The sequence below is a fragment of the Pyxicephalus adspersus genome, chromosome 5, assembly GCF_032062135.1.
Source record: "Pyxicephalus adspersus chromosome 5, UCB_Pads_2.0, whole genome shotgun sequence".
Taxonomy (NCBI): domain Eukaryota; kingdom Metazoa; phylum Chordata; class Amphibia; order Anura; family Pyxicephalidae; genus Pyxicephalus; species Pyxicephalus adspersus.
The window spans coordinates 67,241,483-67,264,514 of NC_092862.1; the positions used below are offsets into that span (position 1 = coordinate 67,241,483).

The 23,032-nt window shown below is 36.4% G+C and overlaps 1 protein-coding gene across 6 annotated transcripts in view; it reads right to left on the bottom strand.

The window, feature by feature from the left end:
• Positions 1 to 23,032, bottom strand: part of RELCH (RAB11 binding and LisH domain, coiled-coil and HEAT repeat containing) — a 70,581-nt gene that overhangs the window by 41,267 nt on the left and 6,282 nt on the right. For 4 of the 6 annotated variants that reach the window (XR_011920857.1, XM_072411825.1, XM_072411824.1 and 1 more), the window contains exons 2-10: positions 15,651 to 15,740; positions 9,256 to 9,327; positions 9,086 to 9,141; positions 5,261 to 5,374; positions 4,027 to 4,218; positions 3,846 to 3,937; positions 1,505 to 1,804; positions 1,270 to 1,345; positions 131 to 226 (exon numbers count right to left, since the gene is read on the bottom strand). Coding sequence is in view for 5 of the 6 variants with exons in the window: in XM_072411825.1 (XP_072267926.1) it covers positions 131 to 226; positions 1,270 to 1,345; positions 1,505 to 1,804; positions 3,846 to 3,937; positions 4,027 to 4,218; positions 5,261 to 5,374; positions 9,086 to 9,141; positions 9,256 to 9,327; positions 15,651 to 15,740 (1,088 nt within the window). In the remaining variant the exon portion in view is untranslated. Of the gene's footprint in view, positions 1 to 130; positions 227 to 637; positions 673 to 1,269; positions 1,346 to 1,504; positions 1,805 to 3,845; positions 3,938 to 4,026; positions 4,219 to 5,260; positions 5,375 to 9,085; positions 9,142 to 9,255; positions 9,328 to 15,650; positions 15,741 to 23,032 lie in introns of those variants that run through there. The other 2 variants (XM_072411826.1, XM_072411827.1) reach the window with 2 other exon arrangements.

Sequence of the window (23,032 nt, forward strand, 5' to 3'; positions counted from 1 at the left end):
CAGATGAACAACCATTTTCTAAAAGATGAGGCATGCACAAAAACAGAACTATTAACTGAAGTATTTTACCAATTTACATTTGCGTTGCTCGGTAATCTAAGCATAGACTGTCATTATAGATGTTCCTTACCTCTCGTTTTGCTAGGAGAACATTCGGGACAATATGAGGCAGACAGCGGCCCAGCATCAGCATGACTCCATTCTCACTGTCAGCTATACGGGACACCTGCAATTTTAATTAATTTTAAGAACTCTTACAGTGACCAGGTGAGAGACATTGTCATCAGACAACAGGTAGAAGATATAGGAATGAAGCTTTTAAGTTGTTGTTAGTTTGTATATTACTTCTAAATAACTGCAGGAAAATAAGTATTCTAATGCATGACACAATAGCAAGATCCGTGAAAATATTAAAAAAAATTTTTGTGCTCCGCAATAAAAGCAATCTAATATGCACATCTTCCTTTTACTAGCATTACTATGGCATTTAAAAAACAGTCTACAGAAGAAATTTACAAACACTTCACATAGCAATGGTCTATTAAAGCTAAACATTAGAAAGATATAAAATATAATGTTAAGTGCAACTATTCATTGTTACTTATCTATATTTGTGAGGCAGAAACAGTGTAAATACCTAAATTTGACTTGAAATCAGCCTCTTGCAATCCACTATAAAGAAGCACTGAGATTAGAAGAGTGAAGGGCAGCACTTGAAGCTAAATAAATATGCCGAAGATTGAGCAAAGGTCTTATTCATTTCGCTGTTGCTCTTTTCTGCCCAAGCAGCAGGCTGGAGGCTAAGAGAGTCTTGTCAGCATATCACTTTTGCATTCAAACTGTAACATTGACTTTGTGGCTGAATTGCTCCGTTTTATGTATTTTAGCCATATGCCTAGTGGTAACCTTAATTATGAATGGAAACACTAACATGATCAGGCTGATTAGCCAACAATACTTGTCTGATGTAAGAGTTGCTAGCCTAACATGTCATAAATGCTTTAGAACTGTATCTCTTAGGATATGGCTAAATCAATCAATATTTCACATAAAATTCTTGATCAAATCCTTCTGGACCGATAAGATATTTTAGAACCTGTAACCTATAATTTGGAATGTCAAAAACACTTAAGTATGGTAAGACAGGACCTCCTGCAGTCTACATTCTATCCCAGTTGTTAAAAGGGGTTAAGCTATCAATGTATAACCATTATCAAAGAAGAGAAATGCTTTTTTTTTTATAAATAATATTTTAAACATTTTTATCACCTCTGAACCCAAACGACTGTCGGCAGACATTCGACAAAAAGACAGTAGTGCTTGATGAAAGGCTGGGGACAGTTTTCTGCAAAAGAAAAAAATACACATGGCAAGAAGGTATTTGTAAGGTGTTTTTAAAAAAAATCCAAAATGTATTATTCATGTTGCCCAAGTGTGCTGTCAACATATTCAGTATACATCAGTTTTTAAGAAGCAATCAGTGAAGTCAATTTGCAATACTTGCCTGTTAGGTTGGTCAAACTGTATGCCTTCTTTAATAGGTGGGGTGGAAAGAAGTGCTCTCTTGGTAACATTTGACAGGTCAGGCATGGGTGGGATATCCTCAGCAAGCGGAAAGTCTGTTTCTGACGGCTCCATGATTTGGCTTTCCTCAGTTCTGTCATATTTACTGTCACTGTCAGATGTTCTTATATCTATGTAAGGATCACTTTCCACTGATGTTTGACTCTGCAGCCTGTCAGGCACCACTGGCTTTTCAGAAATAACGTCTGCTAAAGGCTTTGTCTTTAGAACATCAAGTTCCCTGAAAAAACAAAAAAAAACAAAACAGATTTTAAATGTGTGCTGTAGGGCTAAAAAATTGAGGACATCTGATTATTAGAAATAACTATATGGGCAAACATAAGCATATACTCTCAAATATTGACTTCAGGTGTTTCCATGGTTAATGTTATAGCACACAGTTTAGATAAGGACCTTTCATGTTCCAATAAGACTGCACAAAAGTCCATATGTTTACTGTGGAGAATGCTTGTGGCCTGGACAGATCTCCAACACTACAGAATTCCAAACTGACCAAACAGCTCAATATCTCTTGACCTCGCAAATGCTCTATTGGCATATTGGAAACAACTTCCTACACCCTTCAGAATCTGGTGTGAAGCCTTTCCAGAAGGGTGGAGCCTTTTATAGCCACAACACGAACAATTTCTATATTATTGGTCATAGTTTTAGAATAGTTTATCAAAAAATTTATATAGGCATGATAAGAGTTAAGGCAAAAAAATGCAGTTTTGTCTCTGTAATGTGATAGCATTTTTTTTATTGTTCTTAGAGTTTAAATTGTCCTAAGCAGCTCAAAGTAAAAAGGTTTGTATAACTTTGTTAACTACTAGGAGCAGTGATCCCATTGTAAAATACAGACCAGATATTTAACTATTGATAAATTAACTTCTAAAATGCGTTGCCCTCCTTAAAGGATTGGCCAATATCAATGCCTCTGTAGCTGACTCTGACATTAGTACATGACCACATCCTTGTTACCCTAAAACCTATAAATACAATGCAATAAAAAAAGAGGATTTTAAACTTGGAAACTTAGAGTCTCCTTGCCCATCAATTCAGGAGCATAGGGTATAAACAAAAGTATGCTAAAGGTATTTTATTATAAAGTATGTACTCCTTTCAGATGTATTTTATTTGTAGCATACAAAGTTATAAAAGGGCTACATTTAGCCGTTGAACTAATGGTACTTAATTTACTGGTTATAGAAGTGTAAACCTAATTGTTAATGAAGTGTATATATATTTTATTTTAAATGTATTCATTTTTCAATATGGAAAAGAACACACAATGGAAATGCATATTCATCTTCACTTTAAATGTACTATATTATGAAGTGTTTGCCTGTTTAGGTGATAACTGCACCCCTCAATTCTTTTGTATAAGTGTCTCTGGGACAGCAAGTGTTGGAAAATATTCACAATGTAGTATAAAATAGTATATCAACAAAAGGAAAAAGAAGAAGAATTTTGATCGTTTTTTTATTCTAACCAAAAGGCCGTAGAAACCATGGAAAACATTTTTCTAAAACTTTCAACTGCCTTATAGAAACTGGAGGTCGTACAGTACAAGTCCATGTTAGGCTCAAAACTTAATTGATCCTAGGAGAAACAGGGTGATTGTACATATACACAAACATGTTTCACCCCATAGTGGGGCTGAATCATAGTGATAAAGATCAACTAGAAGGAAATACGCGCGTAAATGCCCTGTAATCATCCTGGTTTCTTGGTACCAATAAAATTTTGAGCCAGAAACAGGTGTGCAGCCTAACGTTTTCTTTTGTGTCTAAATGTGTGGAGCTGACCTATAGCTGTATCTGCACACGAAGCTTGTCTGAAAGCAGTGAACTGTTCATGGTGGAGAGGGTTCAGCTGTTTTGTCACTGCTATACAAAAGCAACATTATACATGTCAAGTGTACTTAAAGGGTTACAACAGACACAAGCTGAGAATTCTGCTCTAAGATGACAGATATATATCTGAATAGAGGTTCCATTCCTGCGAATTGGTTGTTAAGAGAGGAGCATAGGATGGACGCGGTCCGCAGTGCTGCAAGTGTGCAACGGTTAGTTAGTTAGCGACAAGTTCACTGACAGTCTGCAGACCAGGGATTGCGCAGAAATGCAGAGGAGGAAGAGAGCTGGAGTCCGGAAGACTGAAAAAGAGACACTGTGGGGAGGTATACTGTATAGTTTTGTACTCATCCGAGAAGCTGGTCATAAGTGTGGGCGGTCGGTAAACAGGTAAATCGCTAAACGAGGATTACCTGTACTACATACCTCTGAAGCATCTTAATTTGTTCCAATAAGGCTTCTTTTTCTTCATTGCACTGACTGATTTTAATTTCTAGTTCTTGAACTACTTCAGATGACTAAAAAGATAAAAAGATTTTAGATGGCAACAGTAGACTGATAAATGACTTTAGAGAACTATTTGGTATGAAAGAGAAAATAATCTTACCTGGACAGGCTGGGGTTCCACTATGGGTTTGTTGGAATTAGAAATGGGCTCAAGGTCATCTTCTTTTACAACAACTGAAAAATCTGCAGTATCTTTTACTAAAGCCTGGTGGCTTCCAAAGTTACGATAAAGTTGCAAAAGGTCAGGAGGTTTTGGGATATTCAATCCTACATCATCCCATAGTTCAAAGTCCTGAAGAGAAAGAACAGAGGTTCAAAAGCATTGTTACTATAAAGCTGCGTACACACTTCCAATTTTTATCGTTCAAAATGAACGACGAACGAACGACGAACGATCGATTGGGCAAAAATCGTTCGTAAAAAAAGTAACCAACGACGCCGACGAACGAGGAAAGTCGTTGGAAACGAACGACCGGACCGGCGGATCGGATTGGACGACGATCGTTGACCATCGTTCGTGTGTACGATCGTTCGTTGATTGTCCATGGTCTGAGCATGCGTGACGAACGAACGTTCGTTCACTTCCTGTCGTGCACGTCACTCCCTCTATCGCTCAAACGATCGTATCTATTGTGTGTACAATATCTACGAGCGATCGTGTCGTTATCTGTATGTGCAGGATCGGTGCTATACGATCGTTTGTAGATATCGTGCAGGATCGTTCGTCGTTCGTTTAACAACGATAATAATTGGAATTGTGTACGTAGCTTAAGACAATTACCTTTCTAAATAAAGTGAAAACCTCAAATTGTCACTCTTAACTTCACTGGACTTTGCATTACTAGTTTAATGAATATGTTTGTGAAATGTTATTGACAAAAAGAGCCTCAAAAGTCTGCAGTAACATTTGCTTGTATGTTTCTGTATTTTTGAGGATATTGGGTGTAGCCTTTACTAGTTCTAGTTGTTAATCCATACCATTGAGGTTACTGCCATTTTTCATAAGAGTTTCTTTATTTCTAATTAATTCATGATCATAGAATCTGTAGTCAAATCACATTTGACATCTAATCGAAAACTATGGAAGGAAATTCCAAGAACAATGCAAGCCATTGGAAGGATATCCTCTTGCTTTGTTAGAATATTCTTCTATATTATATTGTTCTGAAAAGGCCCTTTCCTGAGAAAAAGTCCCAGAACATTACTGTTTTTTTTTATTAGTCTTTATAGGGAAGTTTCTATACAACTTAGAAGAGTACAATTTTCATGGACCATAAACACAGTATCTCATAGAACAGTATATATAGTATACTCATAAATAATTTGAACATTACCTGGTCATCATTTTCATCAGAAAAAGTTATAGAAGTAAGTTTGTTGTTATTTTTCAATAAATATTCATTCACAAGGAAATTTAGTGCTCTTTTCTCAAGAGGTTTAATAGGTTCCTAAAAAGCAAACAAACAAACAAAAAGTAGTTACAAAAAGATCTGACTACTCATACAAATGTTCCTATTGACAGATTAATTAGGTCGAGTTAATTAAATTAAGAATAAAACATTTTGTCAATACTTGTTGCCCGGAAGAACCAAAATGGATATAAATCTGAAAACCTCATGCCTATGAGGAACATTTTAATATTGCATTCCGGAATGTTTGTCTTTTTCATAAAATTTTCAAAAAAATGCTGCCATTGTTACAAAAAAAAACAAAACAGAATATAAAGCAGGCTCTAATTCTTATCTTTAAATAAGGTCTAAGAATTTTGGTTTCTAATGACTGTTTACTACAGCTAAACGGTGGCTCTTCTTTCCTTGTTTTAATGGAGGAGTGAATAGCGGAAAAAAAAAAAAAAAAACACTTTGTAGCAAAAGCACAGATACTCTTTTTCGGCTGCTAGGCCATTTATGAGATGGGGAGGAGGACAGTAGACCAGACTCTTTGAGTCCCACCCTAATGGCTCCGGCCCCCCCACTAGGAACGTCCCCTAAAGGGAAATACCTCTCCTCCCTTTGCATTGCGGAGGAGATGGGTTTCCCTCAAGGGGGCGTTTCCTGTTTACCCCGGCGGCGGAAGTATTAACGCTGGCGGCGGTAAAAAGCGAAGGGAGCCACAGCAAGAGGAGGCTCATGAAGCGCATGCAGGTCTAGAGCTTCGGCTGCTTCGGCTCTGATAGTTTGTTCTGGCCTAATCCCAGTCGGCAACAAGCGGCACCAGAGCCGCGCATTGCCGGCCGGCATTAGGCCAGATCGGCCAGGGGGCATCAGGCCGGAACAAACTACCGGCTAGGCCATATCTTGTCTAAAGACCAGAGTTTGCTGACCTCTGCTCTAGAAAAAGAAAAATGCATAACAATTATAGCATGGAAATCTCATCACTAAAGTGTGTAACATACCTAGGAAGACTATGGATATCTTTACCCCACAACTGCATGGCAGACCCTTTCTATTCTTGTAACTAGTTCTGATTTATGATATTACATGCAAGGTGCAGAATCCAAGAAAAGGATGTAAGAACACAATTACAAACAAGAAAAGGGAATCTTTTCTTTCTAAGAAGAGGCTCTGCTATTCTGGCTTGCAAATGCCATTTTTTCTAAAAATGCTAGTTCTCAGGCTGTTGCGCTTTTCCCTCAGATTTAGCATTTGTAGAGCTGGAAGAACATATATCGGCTTACAGATAGAATACTTTTCACATTTTCTTGCTTTTAATTGCTGCATACATGCTTGTTTTAATTAGATGATTTAAAAGTAATAAATGGCCAGGCATCTAGCATTTTTGGAAGTCCACATATTTCTCTGATCACAGGTGTACTGAACGCAGTTTTTTGATTGTAACCAAACAAGGTTGATATCAGAGATAAAACAATGAATAGACCTTAATACAACAGGTTCATTCCTCCAATAATTTAGCTCCAGCTTTCTTTTGGGCTGAGGGGGCAAGTTTAAATATAAACATCGAGACGATCAGTAGTATGTATAGGAAAAGCAATCAATAGCTATTATTGTGACCTGCAAGTTATAACAAGTACTAGTAAACGCCATTGGTTAGATGATTACAGGGAGACTTACAGGGTTATGCCAATAAGGATTACTATCGTATATAAGTATATATACATATATATATATATATATATATATATATATTATAATAAATTTATATTATATACGTATATATAATAAGTATAGTATATACCGATAAATACCGATTTTTTTTCCTTATCATCCACTTCAACAAACTAGTTTTACTAGTGGAAATCTAATATGCTAATGGAATATAATAGATATAATAGATAGATAATGAGATTATGCACTTTGTGTATTATTTCACCTAGGGACTAATTATTACAAATACATCTATACTACATGAGACTGGTGGACTAAATATACATTAAGCTAAAGCAAGCTAGCTTTACATACACACACTCTGCATTTTAAGTGTTGACCAATCCTCGTACACTAGCTAAAATAAAATGAGGTAGACGACAACTAGTAAGTTATGCTACAATTATTACAACAGCTTGATAGTTCCAATTCTTCAAAGATTTAACTAGCTTTTTATTCTACTAGGTACTCAGTGGAGACTATTTACTAAGGAAGTACAGACCTTAGCCTAGTAAATAAGGTGAAAGTCTATTCCACCCTCAATATCAGATCATGTGCAAGGAAGTATAATAAAAGACTGGACGACAGAAGTAAACATAACTCAGTGATTATGCACTCTGCTGATTAAATATTCCTTGACCCTAGTGAGTTAGTTTTTTTCTAATGACTGTTATGTTATCATACCATATGCTGTGGTGTGAAATGGGGGGAAAGGAAGTTCCAACAAAAAATAAATATAAAACGGATATATACCTATTTCAATTTCTCAAAAACAATTTATATAGCGAAACATTGTCTAAAAAATCCCTGTTTTAAATTCAAAAACTGCCACCATGTGGCATACAAAAGATTTAGAAATGTAAAATTAGGGAGATTACAATCATGGAAGGTTCCTTGACCACACTGCTTTGTTTGAGTGCTACATTCACTAGGATCGGTCTTTTTCTGTCTGTTGGATCATGACATTAGCTAAAGAGAACTGAAAATCCTTTGGAATGTGAATCAGCTACCATGTATGTAGTTTAACTGTACATTCAGCAGATTTCTCAGAATAAATTACAGCAAGGAAAACATGGGACGTGGAATCACAAAGTGAACAGAATAGGTGTCCTTCTATATGAAAAAAACAAGTTACTATAATGTAAATCTGTGCTTTACCCAAACAGTAGGTTTGCTTGAACTTTGTTTGACCCAACAGCATATACTTCTCTGTTCAGTCACCAGAAGCAAAGAAAGGTTCTGTCCTGTGTATAGAAACCACTGAAAAAGCTACAACTGGGTTTGTAACTTGAATAAACCTCTAGATTTGCACAAAGTATTTTCTTTGCCTCCGGTTGCTGAATTTACTTTACCTAAAAATGATAGCTGGAACCATCCTGTAAAGCTTTTTATCCTTGAAAACCGTAGAATATGTTCCTTGTATTTTATCATGAGCTGAAAACCCTAGCTGTATACAACTTCCAAAGATATTTTACAGGAATAACCAGTGATTGACAGGTTTAAACAAATTGTTAGGGTGTCCATGAAATAGCTATCACAGGGCCTCAATATTGTATCTGATGGGTCAAAATTTTCTGTTTGATAGCTTTTTCCCCAATCCAATCACTTTTTAAATTGTTTAACAATTTCTGGCTGAAATAGGTTACAGTGTATTTATCTAACTATCTAACTAGCTGTGGATCATAAGGACAGTATGCTTGACGTTATCTAAACGGCATGACAATATGGCATTTGTACAGCACACAGCAATCAAAAGGAAGCAATATTACTAATAGGAAACAAAGTGTTTCCTTAGACAGAACTTTGTAGGATATCAATGTCATTTCTGTGCAATTCCACTATAATATTATCTGAATACACAGTTTTAACTTAACACATATATCCTTCCTTTTTTCAGACCCGTTGGCATATGCATATCAAGAGGTGACAATTCACACTAAATAAATCTTAAATGTAAAAGCGTATTCGGTTTAGTTATTGTTATCTGTTGTTAACTTTTTATCTGCTTAGTGTTAATGCATACAGTGTTTTTTAACAAAATGCATGCAATCATACCTGAATTTCAGGACTTGATTTATAATTCTTCCGTTCCTGCAAAGGAACTTCGTTTTCTGCAACACAGAAATAAAACAAAATAACATGATTAACGTAAAACAAGACCGATTGTCACAATATTATGTTATGTAATAAAGAACTAGGAAGAAAGAAAATTGTATGTACACCACCTGCAGCCAGTGTCAAGTTGACCCTGAGGGCCTGAATGGTCTCCTTGGCTTTCCGTAGCTCAAACTCCAGGACTGGACAGGGTTTTGGATTAAACACACACAGGCATCCAACCAAGAAAAGGGAAACAAAAATAAAAATAAAAAGCAAGGATGGGTGTGGAAAAATATATATACAGTTTGCACTGGAACAGAAAGCATGCAGTCTAATGGAATTTATGAAAGCATGCAGCAGAGTTGACTTAGCAAACTAATGAATGTTGTCTTATGCTATGGGGATGAATCTAATCAAACCAAGTTCAGTTCAAGCTGTCTGACAAGGAGTTTAAGCTGCAGCATAAAAATCAAATATGTGTTCCTGAATTTGAAATAGTACTTATCTCTGTAAAAAAACATTGTTTTTCTTTTTAAGATGTAAACATCCAGGCCAGAGACCTGCAATTCATTTACTTCTCTTTAAAAAGCAGAGAGTAACATAGCTGTTCAGACTGCAATATCGGATTTAAATGAAGTTACTGATCAAATAGAAGTCACCATTAATTTACAAAACAGAAAAGGTTCTGTGTACTACTGCAAGGTCTACCTTACAATAAACACACTTTTTTATTGCTGTGTTTATTTTGTCCTGAATAAGATCTCAGTAAGACCTACTAAGAAGCGGAATAAAGAATTACTGTGATCTAGCTCCTTCCCTTTCCAATAGACAGGAAGAGGGGCAGATGAAGGACCAATCTGTATTACCTAAATGCAGGGGAGGAAAATGAGGTCATATTATTATGGTGTCTGGAATAGGAATGGCTAAACCGAATTACACATCATTTTTGTATAAATTAGATTATGTACCCGAGTTTCAGCTTAGCTAATGCTAATTCAAGAGGAGAAATTTGTTTTTTTTTTGACAAATGCTGAAAATTCTGCCATTCATTTTTATAGTATTGTTTGACAGAATGTTATGCTGTGTGTATTTTTTTTTTCAAGAAACAGCCTTTTAAATGACAACACAACTCTTCTGCAAATAGGGTACAGAAGTACAAGCCAAGAGGATCATTTATGTAAACTAAAACAAAAGGATATAATGTTGCTTGTTGTTCACCTATATAGTAGCCAATCGAACTCAAAAAGCAGATTTTCCTTTTGCACTAGTATTTATAAATGAACTCCTATGTATGCTGAATGCTAGGGATGAAACACAATGATCAACATAAAATATGTAGTAAACACAAATAAACCCACAAATGTTGCAAATAATATAAAAAGGCAACATAATAAATAGAAAACCTATGTCAGACTGCAAGAAGCCAATGGCAGATGAATCACATCACGTTTGGGAGGAAAGGCCAACGGTAACACACACTCTGCTGCATGTTTTGTTCTTACAGAGAATATTTGATCTTATTTGGCTATTTTTTTTATAATACTATTATTTCGTATTACTTCCATAATTTTTATTGTAGTAAGTAGTATAGTAAAAAACATGCACAAAATATGACAGCTGAAGCAAATTGTACAAAATACAGAAAACAGATTTTAAAGGTAAGCTTTCATACATTTAACCTTTAAAAGAAATTAAGCATTTAGCAAGAGGCGACGAACATTAATACTGAGTCTATGACAACCACATTTTTTACACATTAGATATTTTTTTTTTTTTAATTTTTTACCAGAAAATCCAAAGGTGTTGCCAACACAAATAGTCCACAATCTTATTAAAGTATCAGAACACGGGCCAGAAAGCCTAGTCCATAAAAGGCTATTATTGTTACAATGGTCAGAAAGCCTAGCCTGGTTTCTTAATCTCTAGGAATTACTCACCGGAATTCCTTTCTCTGAAAATCTTCTAGGACCAAGCCACCTTGAAAACTGTTCCAGCCTATTAGCTGGGTAAGTAAAAGGTTTAAAATACCCTTATTCAACTAAAACTTAGTAAAAAAGTTCAGATATATTAAATTAAAATTAACAAAAAAAATAATATACCCCCATGATTTAACAATATAAGAACCCTAATTCAAAATGTATGGCTTATCCATGTGAACACTATACCAGAAAATAAATAATATGCTGATAACCGATTCAGCAGTCATTTAGTAGTGGTGACCAGTGGTACTAATAAGCACTGTAGGTGAGGATGTAACAAACTGCATACAGATATCAAAATATGTTCAAGGATGAAAGACCAGTTCAATCAAAAACAAAATTAAAGGTTTAAAGAAAAAAAAGTAGCTCCAAGTATGACCAGCAACATCCTGACAGAAGGAAAGAGCAGAAAAAACAGAAGAATCAGCAGCTCTTTACCAGTGGTGTGTTGCAGTAAGTTGCACTGCAATGCGCGGGAAGGTGCTATTGGGATTCCATTAGGAACAATGTAAATGCAGCGCACCAAAGCAAAATGTGCATTACCACAATACACTACAAAAGTGTAAATGGGCCTTAGCTTCTCATATTCCATAGATTTCAAACACAATGTACAGGAACAGTTGTGCTATGTAGTGATATTCCATAGAGAAAAGACAGCTCATCCACCTGTCCGAGCGGTCTGGCAGGGCTTTATGGATTAAGGTACTGGGGGAAAAATATTACAAATTATTTGGCAAATAGAACCGCTCATTTATGTTTGCCACACTTGTGTATTTAGTAGTTTGCCAAGATATTGTCATTTAGCTAACCTGTTGTTGCAGTCATCTCATTTGCAACACATTGAAATCAATAAAATCACTTGGCAGTATAAGATGCCTCATGTACTTTAGCTTTTAGTCACAACAACAGATTAACCTTTGTTTAACAAAGGATGGAATTCCTCAGCATTCTTGTACAGTTTTTAGTAACCCTGTTACTTTATGAAGAGTGGTAATAGAAGTGCCAGACCTGCAATCTGGATACTTTCAAAAGGTTTTTCTGGATAATAAACAGAATATTAGATCACAAGCCAACACTAAATCATCCAAAAGCGGTGGTCTTTAAAATCCTAGGTAAACAAAACAGTGTAGTATGTGTGACCTTTAAGAAATCAAATAATGTTTTACTAAAGGAATGTTGCAACTCCCTGTAAACAAGTAGTGGACCTATGATGATTTCTTCACCTAGCATGTAGCATGCAGTAGTATCATCAAAGTCCTGAGCTTTCATCACACGCAACGTGCTAGAAAGGGCAACACACTCCTTATTGTCCTAAAAGGAGAATAAACAAACAGTATATGTGTATGCTTTATGTATAGAGAGTATTATTTGGTTAGGGAAGATGCAGACTCAAAACACCCCCCCCCCCCCGTAGAGAAACAGACTTTTGGGTCTGGGTAAAAATAACAAAATCAAGGTGCAAAAATATAATTTACTCTTAAAACATTATATCTGGCATCCCATATAAAGAGTGGCCCTTGGCATCTAACACCAAAAAAAAACTAAAAACTAGCTCATCAATGAAACAATACAGATAATCTAAATCAATCAGCTTTTAAGTATTCCAAATTTTAAATCCACACCATGCAGAAAACACATTCATGGTATGACATGTGGGACTACCAAAAAAAAAAAGATCAGTACAGTAATTCACACATAATCAGAAAAGACACTGAAGAAAAGCATACTGAAATTATATCCAACTAGTGAGCAGAAAAAAAAATTAAATTTTCACTTTTCTGTCCTAACTGCATAAAGCACAGTCATGATGTTGCCAGGACTGAGGATTAGGTACATGTTTCTTGGGATTATTTCTGCAGAAAGTTATAGCAAACCTGTAATACTTTGTCATATGTCAAAATCTAAATAGAAATATGCAGAGTTGTCAACATGGCTCTGCTCCTAGTACTACAAATAAAATCCTGCCTCAATACAGAATATATTACAATGTCACACTGTACCGTTAATCCAAACTTTGCCAAAAAATCTACCTGGTCTTATTTGTGAGTATCTTTTCTCTTGCTGACAGTTTCCCTTGAAGAAACTTGTAGGAAAAGAATATGGCAATCACCATTCCTGTCTCTTGACTAGTTTTTCTAGCTGATATCATGTTCATCTTGCCCCCCCCCCCCATTAGAACAAACATGTGGGGCTAAAGGTTGTCAGTGAAGATATTTCCCTATTCAGACCTTAATCACAGGGGGACCCAAGTTAATAAAGGTTGCTGGACTTCATTTACCTAACTGCTTCTTGTTAGAATATGCCAGAGTAAAGTCTTCCAGCAGCAACTTATTTTTGTAATGTTACTGTAGCCATTGATTCCTAAGGAAAGTCAATAATAGGGAGTGTGGGAGGTGAAAGAAAAAGAGGGGGGATGGGAGTAAAATAGAGTAAGTAATAAAATTAAACCTGTTCCTACATAATAATAACTATGCCCCCCTTCCTGCAGCTGATATTGACTACTCTTTCCCCCCTACCAGCTGGTCTTATTGGCTCTTCTTTTCTGTCACCCCAAGTTGCACTTACAATCCCATCTCACTGACTGCTAAAGCCCCCTACAGTATCAGGGGTAAGAGAAAGCCATTTACATAGCTCCTATGTCCACTGTCATGTTTTACCCAACTGATTTAACTGGACAATGATTATTTGTTACCAGAAGTATTCTGTTTATTGATTCCATACCATTTTTTCAAGGCAGCATTCACCTTAATTTTGCTTTATATTTTACTATACTTTTTAGCATACACCACAAGCACTGCATAATTGAAAATGTGTATCACAATAAACCACATTCTTTAAAACTATAGCCCAATGGCCACAAATCATAACCTAATTACCACAAAGATGAAAATCAAGGAATGATAACTATCTGACTTTCTCATCTGTAAAATTCTGTAAGGGTCTATGGCTATGTACACACGTGAGACGCCTCAGGGCTGATATTGGACGAGAATCTGGCGTGTGTACAGCGCTCATCGTACGTCCGACAACCATCCTAACAGATCCATGGACAACGAACCATGGTAATGAACGTGAAGGAGAGAGAGCACAGTGGGATGCCGCTGCACCATTCTCCCCCCTTAACTCCCCATAGAGCAGAACGGCAATGTATGTACAGCGCTTGTTCATGCATCGTGCAGTCTTTTGTCGTTGAAAAGGATCCTTTCCAATGACAATTATTGCACATGTGTACCCAGTGTTTCAGGAAGGATTAAAGCCACCGCTACTAATCTTTCAAGGAGGCAGCAATATTAGCGCTAGCATAGTTTTAACTACAGGTATTTATTATGTATGCTTTTTGTCCAGACACTGGGCATTATTCTCTGGTACTACAGTGTTGGGAAGGGTACCAGTGAATTGAAACTGTAGAAAAAGTAAACTATTCTCTGGAATAGTGCACTGGAAAAAGCATAAGCACCCAGCACTGCAGACTAGCTTTTAATTATTGGGTCCTTTGCTAATAATAATGGTGTTGCACATTCAGGGCTGATGCTCACAAAGGAAGCAAACCAACTATGGTAAACACAAGTGAAAAGAGAACTAAAAAGTTCCCTAATAATGATGTAATCCATGTTCTATGCTAAGTAATCAATATTAGGTTGTATTACCTATTTGAGCATTAAATATTTTTAGTGCTGTGTTTTCATACTGGTTAGGATTCAAGTGTTATAATTACATATCTAATTATTTTCAAAGTACTACTAATTCAATAAAGTTATGAATATTATTTAAAAAGAAAGAGTGAAATGCTGTGTTATGCATGGCAGACATTTAAGAAAATGCCCAACCCAGTGGGTAACCAGAACAGTGGTGATTTACTTATGAAGTATAGGGGACTCAACTGAGGCCCATTAATTATTCATAATTTAGTACATGTAGCAATGTTTGATCCTGTGCAAATCCTTCAGAGGATGGGTAAGACAGTCAGACTGGGGACATTACTTAAGACCCTTAAAGATCACTGCCATTATGGCTCTTTTTCAAACCAGTGGTCCCCAACTGGTTTCTGGGGTTTAGCACTAGTGGTCTGAAGCAGTCACTAAGCCTTTACTGAACCAGACCGGTGACCTTGGGACAGTAATGCTTCAGCTAAATGGGAAAGGTAGTACTTGTCAGCATGCATACACAGTTCAAGTAGTAAAACTTTGAGGCAAGCCGCCATTAAAAACATATGCAAATCATAACAGAATGTTGTGATAGCAAACAGACATAGTAAGTGCTATACATCTACTGATGTAATTGCTATGTTAGGGCACAAATACGACTATATCACTATTGTATAAATGTTTTATTACACTATGCTGATTAGTAAGAACATAAAGATTGAGTTAACAATGAATTATTTCTAAAAGTTTAGCTCACAATACTATGCAAGCACTATAGTATTCGTACTTTAATGGAAATTTGGGCCACTGCAGGACTTTAATTTCACTAACAGATCAATCAGGCTTATTCTATTTGTAAATGGCAACACAAACATAAACAACACTTTCAGTGGTGCTCACCTGCCACACGCTCATCAACTTCCCGGTTGCCATCGTCAGAGTAACGGGCAAAGTCCAGTGAATCAAGGGTGCTTATGCTACCAGCTCGATCTGAAAAGAATAATGATCAATCAGCTTGAGGTGTGTCACAGTTTTAGAATTTCACAGAACAAGGAAGAAATACTGCAACTTAAACAGACATTTAAAGGACAACAGATGGAAATAAGAACGTAAAAATATTCTAGTTTGAACAGTTCAGTGGTTTGCCGTATCAATAAATGACACGCTACCATTGAATCTGTAAAAGCAAGCACTTCTATGCAAAAGATTACAGATGATTTATGGTGGTACAGGAGTACTGGCAATGGTTTCAAGCAGCACGGTTGGCTCAGTGGTTAGCACTCTGGCCTTTGCTGCTCTAGGTCACAAGTTTAAATACCAGCCTGGCCACTATCTGCATGGAGTTTGTATGTTCTCCCTGTATCTGTGTAGGTTTCCTCCCACATTCCAAAAACATGCAGTTAAGTTAATCGTTTTCCCCTTTGTCCTTACACTACATTAATGACATATGTCTATGGTAGGGACATTAGATTGAGAGAACCTTTGAGGGACAGTTAGTGGCATGACTATGGACTTTGTATATAAATACTAGCTGATAATATTAATAAGTGGGACAAGTTTTACATATTTAGGGACAAATGAATGTCTGACACATAAGCATTAAATACACATTACTGTTCAAATGATCTTTGCTGTCATTTCCTAATTGCAGGAAACAATATTGTCTGCATACATGTAAACAAACAATAGTGTATATATTGAATAACACTACCAAATGTTAGGTACTCTGGTTTCTGACTGTTAGTTTCCATAGCAAAAAACATTGTCATTTCAGTCTTCTGCTCTTCCCTAGCAGTAGTGTATGTATAGCACCCATAAATAAGATTATAAAGTGTCTGCTAAACTTAAATTATAAAGAAGTCACTGGGTTATACTGTGCTAGGCAGAGAAAAACCTGGGATTGATGATGGTGTGTATGAAAAAATGATACGTGATTCATTACAAATACCATGTTGGATCAATCCCCCCCCCCCCCCCCCCCCCCCCAAAAACAAAAAAACAAAAAAAAGAAAAAACTGACCTTGGACTGTATGGTAGGGACATTAGATTGTGAGCCCCTTTGAGGGACAGCTAGAGACATGACTATGGACTTTGTAAAGCGCTGTGTAATATGTCAGTGCTATATAAATACTGAGTAATAATAATCATGAGATACAGAGTAAGGGCCGTTCACCTGCAGCTCCAAATGAGAGAGGTTGGAAACCACTTATTACAGATGCTTGCATGCGGTTGTAGTGTGGCTGTGGTGCAGTTCCTGCAAGGAACAATTCACTCGAGGAAGAACACTGCTGCAAACAAAAAGGCAATGCATGCAAACACATTGAGCTGTGGTGCAGTTTACCACTCCTGGGCTCACACAGCAGTAGCCTGATATGCGCCTGGCAGTGGCTAACTGCTTTTTTGCAGTGTGAAAGGGGCCTAAGTGATGATTATAATTGATACCATCACCGTTTGTAACCTTACCATTTATCTTCCAGGCCTACAATACCAATAAACAAGGACCTCACTTTCAGCTAGAGAGGTTACATTAAAAATGAGAAGCGACCATGATTTCACCTGCTGAAATGATATAATATTTCTATTAAACATGCACAGACATTTACTTAAAAGCAATGGATTTTTACAGGGTTTGCCCTTCAATTACACAAATTCTTCTTCAGCTCTAGTCAATAGCTATTTCATAAACAGGTGGGTGTACTTTTCATTCTTATATGAACCCCTAAAGGCAAAACTTAACCTTTGGTCAAACAGTGTGAAGAAAGTTGTCATTACTTCACAAATTCCACTGCATGCAGGTATTACAACACAGCAGGAAGCTAGAAAGCATGAAATATTACCTTTGTAATTATTACCTGTGTAATGAGGGCAATCTTACAAACTACAACATGACTCAGAGGAAAACGCATCTCCACAAAATGTAATCCTTCAAACGCCACCACCTAACAACCCGCCTGACTCACCTCTTCATGTCTTTAATGCAGACACCATCCCAGTTATTTGTGCAATAAATTGGTGTAAAGCATTCTGTACAGGTAACTTGTCTTTGGGTATTTTCACCTTTTTTATACACATGGAAACCAACCAAGCTATTTTTTTTTTAACATAAAAGGCAGGTATAAAGGACTTTGATCCCTGAACACTCCTTCCTTTGCTTTAAACAAAGCCTGTTTCCAAAAAAAGCTTGTCTAATAAGCTTGAACACACATTGTAGCACGTATACCTACTTTACCTGCAACAAAGCAAATCATTTATACATATAAACGTTTACAGGCAGAAACAAAGTAGCTGATTGGCTGAGAGTCAGGTGAATTACAAACCACTATACATACCAAAGCTTTTTGGTTAATGGGGAAGTAAGCTTTGCAATGTACAAAGTAAAAACGTAAATGTAAAGACCAATTTATGTATATCAGAGACAGGCTCCAGGTAATACTATTTTGCTATTACAACAACAAAAAAAGAAAAACAAAAAAAAAACATAGAAATACAGAGATAACATAGAGATGCATTTTGGCTGGACATCTCTTTACCTACCCTGAAAAAGGTTTAGGTTCATAACATGACACAGATTCTTGAAAGATACAAAGTACATGGGTTTGAGGAACTATCTCCTGTTGGTGCAATAAAGTGTGTTAGTTTCTGCAACACATTAGCGTGAATGGGCCATTGATGATTACACTTCCTAGTTGTACATTTGGGAAATTAGGAAACAATTACAAAAGGGTTTAGTAACTAATGGCTTACACTCACGAATATGGTAAAGCAAACATACAAAATAGTTCTGGCTGGTTCTTTAAGCCCTATTCCAACCAAAGGTTTTATTTTATTTAGGAAATAATTGGAAAGTGTTAAAGCCTCTGTAATGTTTTTACATTTTCATTTTTAAAAATTAAAACACTAAGGTAAAGCTGGAAAATGTGAGTAAATGCTTCCATTGATTTCAATGGAGCGTTTTCAAGCACTAAAAACGTTAACGCGGTAAACCGCACAAAAAAGTTAGAAACGCGGCATAGACATTTTCCAGCGTTTTAAAGGCAAGCTTTTAAACGCTAAAAAAGTGGCAAAAAATGTAATTTAAATGTCCGTGTAGACCCAGCCTAAGGAAAAGTTCACAATGACGGTGCTTTTACCGCTCTCTTATGAAGCAGCTCCATAAGGAATAATTAAGGGCCACAGTGAGTGGTACCAGTACAGCTCACTGCCACCAGTTGTAACATGCGCAGGTTCTTCAAACTGCTGATCCGGCAGGAAGCTGTGCAGGATCACTCAATCCTAAAGCAGGTCTGAACCTTATTTTACCCATACTCACATCCAAGATAACAATTTTGTCTGAATGTTAGCACATTATCCGAAAGGTCACATTACCCAAAGGTTGAGCACCAAAATACATTGTTGGCAGCCCAGTACACTTTATTTATAATTTATTACAAAGAATTCTCATCCCCATAACCCCTCTGTGAACAGTGAGAGGGCACAGATATCAGGTCAAACGATTTCTGACAAAATGCACAGATAATATTGGAATTTTTTTTTTCTAAAAAGATATATAACAAAACCACCTCAATGTTATATTTAGCAGGCCAAAATGGAGTAAAGAAAAAGGGTACATAGTTAGATTTTAAACACAAAAAATGTGTATTGGCCATTCAAAAACTGCTGATTGATGCCACATAGAAGCCTTTAAATTGGGCACTGGGTTCCATACCTTTTGGGGGCATCAGAGCTAAATATTTGGGTACAAGACTGGGTCTCTAAATAATATAAACAAACATTAAAGTACCTATACATTTTTTATTTATTGAACCTAAAATCAAAGTGGATAAGAAAAAACATGTTTTCCTAGAGAAACTGTGAGGCAATGCTAGTCAGTTTAATGAGAACTGAAAGTCTAACATGCCATGTGAAATAGGAGTAGGAGATGCTATTGAAAGGAACCTACTGTTCCAGAGCATTCAGCCAGTCATTATTACACTTGTTCTGTTATTCTGGATAGGCAATATAGGTGGAAACCAGGTGGCGGTATGGCTAAGTCAGCTATTTTCCCAGCAGTTCCATTAAGTCTAGAAACACACTTATGCAGGGAAATTGGCTTATTTACTTCCCTTCATGCTGCTCTGAAGAACATATAGGTTTATGTCTGCATTATTTCCATTTGGGCTTACGCAGAGAAGGGCATAATGTGACTTTTGGGCTCGGTTCCGGACCATCTTCAAGTACTCTCCCAGCAGGGGGGCGAGCAATGTTTTCCAAATGGTATGCAAGATTAAGTGCAGCATAAAAGTTAATGTCGGCATGCCACCAGATTAACAAAAGATTTTCTTAGTTGCTTGTGTGTTCTAAGGGATTACAGAGAAAAAAAACCTTAAAAGCCTTAAATTTAAAGGGCCCAAGAGTCAGAAATTGAACTTGTGTCTTTATGTGGTGATAACTGTGTTGAACTGTTGCTTGGGATAACAATTACATAGCTACACAAATGGGCTCATTTCCCCATCAGCACTGGTGCAATAAATTAATGCACATTGTGAAATGCATTATTGTGCATTGTGTAAAGGAAGTGCTGCCAACACAAAGGAAAAAAAAATATCTGAAATGCACCACTTTTTCTAAAGCAGCATACTAAAGCAACAACACAATATTACCATGTTTTGTGGTTCTCGGACTGCATTACACCGAGTGCCACAGACAACAAAAGTTCCCGCAACACACAGTACTGGAAAGTTGTATATATTACATTTTGTATAACCAGTGTGCAGCATATCACTTACTTCATAATAGAAGGTAATACACAAAGTCATTTTAAGAAGAAATATCACTATTCTGTATTTTTAGGAACTTTTTTTTGTTTTTTTAAACACATTTCTTTTGGATGGAGACAGATACGAGAACTACAAAACATATTAGGATACCTCTACGCCATGCACATTAGCACGAGGTGTAACAGCTGAAATAGAAAAACGTGGGAGGTTGGACATGCAGGCACAAACCAACCAGTCTTCAGCACCAAGACTGTCAGATGAAAAGCGATAAAGATAACTCCATGTGTAACAACAACTTCTCAAGGTTTTAAAACCAGTCCTATTATAATTTTGAACCGCTACCGCTTCTCAAATTCCCTGCTATAAGTATGTGAAAAATATAAAACTTCTAGTTTTATATTTTTCTGCTTTATTGGCATTCAGGGTTATGTAGTGAATGTAGACCTAATGTATACATGGCACATATATTACTGTCCATGTACAAAAACTATTTTATTTACACAAATGAATGGCTCACAGACACATCAGCACAACAGAAGGCTTCAAAGAGCATCCATGTACAAGAAAAACCTACTGAACCCTTCAAGTGAACCACCACCACAGTGCTCATTTTCACATGTATGCATTATGGGCCCTTAAAAATGACAGGGACAATGCAAGATCTGAAAACTAATAACTACACCATGCAAATTGTTATAATCATAAAGTGTACTACCCTAATGAAAGAATGCCTTTCAGAGAAAATGATTCAAAATAGAAACATAAGCAAATCAAGAGAAGAAAACCTCCTTTTTTAATGCATCATCTACAAAGGCCTTGGGATGCAGTCTGGCTGATAATAAAGGCCAGATCACAATATTTTACAGTATATGGATGGAAAATCTCAGCTGTTCTGCAGCACTTTGTATTTATAGAAGGTATTGTTATTGCCATTATAAAAGAGAGATATAAAACACAGGGAACAGCAATTCGATTTTTTAAATATGTATAGCTTTTTATTTTTACTTTTGATGATTTCAGATTTCCCATATACATACTACACTTACAAACTAAAATTATTATCAGGAGAAAGTATATCAAACAAGTATTATTTACGGTATATAATCTACAAAAACAAAATCCTATACAGACCTTGAAAAACATAAGCAGAACTATGGAGGTTGCCAACTGTTTTTGAAAGTGCAAACTCCAGATCTTTTTTCTTTCACTTCTTTGTGAGTTGCTGACCTAGATAACTTGCATTATCAAGCATCCTGACACTTCCCTGGCTGCATACTTGAGGCAAGCCTAAGTAGAAATGACAACCATAAAACATACACCTTCAAAACAGCCAGCAATGACAGCTACTAGATTTTTTTTCACTTACTTCTACTAGCACAAACTGAAATCTACAAATACTATCATTGTCACTATAATGATAAAATATATATATATATATATATATATATATATATATATATATATATATATATGTATATATATATATATATATATATATACCCGTGCAGGACCAAAGCATTAGGTGGAAAATTAGGAAACCACCGTGATATGTCCCCACTGTCAAGTGAATTTTGGTTGACTGCAATGGGCTACGGAGCTGTGTCCTGTTCACATCTTTGCAGTCTGATGGTCTGTGCTGACACGAACATTTCTGTGTGTTATATTAAGTCAGAAAGGCATTGTTGTATGGTGGAGGATAGTTTTCTTCTACACAGTCACCATATAGGTTCCTCAGACATTGAGCATTATATTGTGAGATGAATGAGCGCATACCTTCTCTCTTCTACATTGAGAGTCCTACTAGTCCCTGGGCTTCAAAGACACTTATTATTGAATATTGGAGATCAGCAGAAAACACACTGGAGATCTCTGATGTTTAATATACCTTGGCCACAAAACAATATTACAGGTAAACAGCCAATTTCTGTTCACACAACAAAGAAGGTGATAACGTGCATGTTAGCCTTACAATGACCTCCTGATAACAATTGCTTCATTTATACCAGGCACAGCCAAAGGGCTTTTTTTCTGGTAAGTGACAACAAGAGGTTAACCTCAAACTACAAAGCAAATATAATCTGCATAGTTAGGCAGATTTTTCCCTTTCATATAGCAGATTTAAATTTTTAGATATCAGCTGCATTAAAAAGCTAAAAACATAAGACCAGACCTCTGAAGCAAATAAAAACTATATTACTCCCCTACCATCAGGCCATGCTAAACACATGAGCTCAATATAGAGAAAAAAATTAGCATGAAAGCAGAGCCAAGAAGACAAGAGGCGAGTGTCTGACAAGTCAGGGTTTCTACTATGCAGGTCTCTTTGTTAGATCTCGCATTATTATAAAATATCATTTTATCATACAAAAGGTAAGGAAAAAAAAGTACAGGAATAGAAAAAAAATTTGACAAAAAAAGCACTTGTATTTCTGTTTTCTGAGGTGCTAATAAAAGTTGTCCTCACTTCCACATCTGGTAAAACATGAGAGTAAAGCTACATACACACTTCCAATTATTATCGTTGGA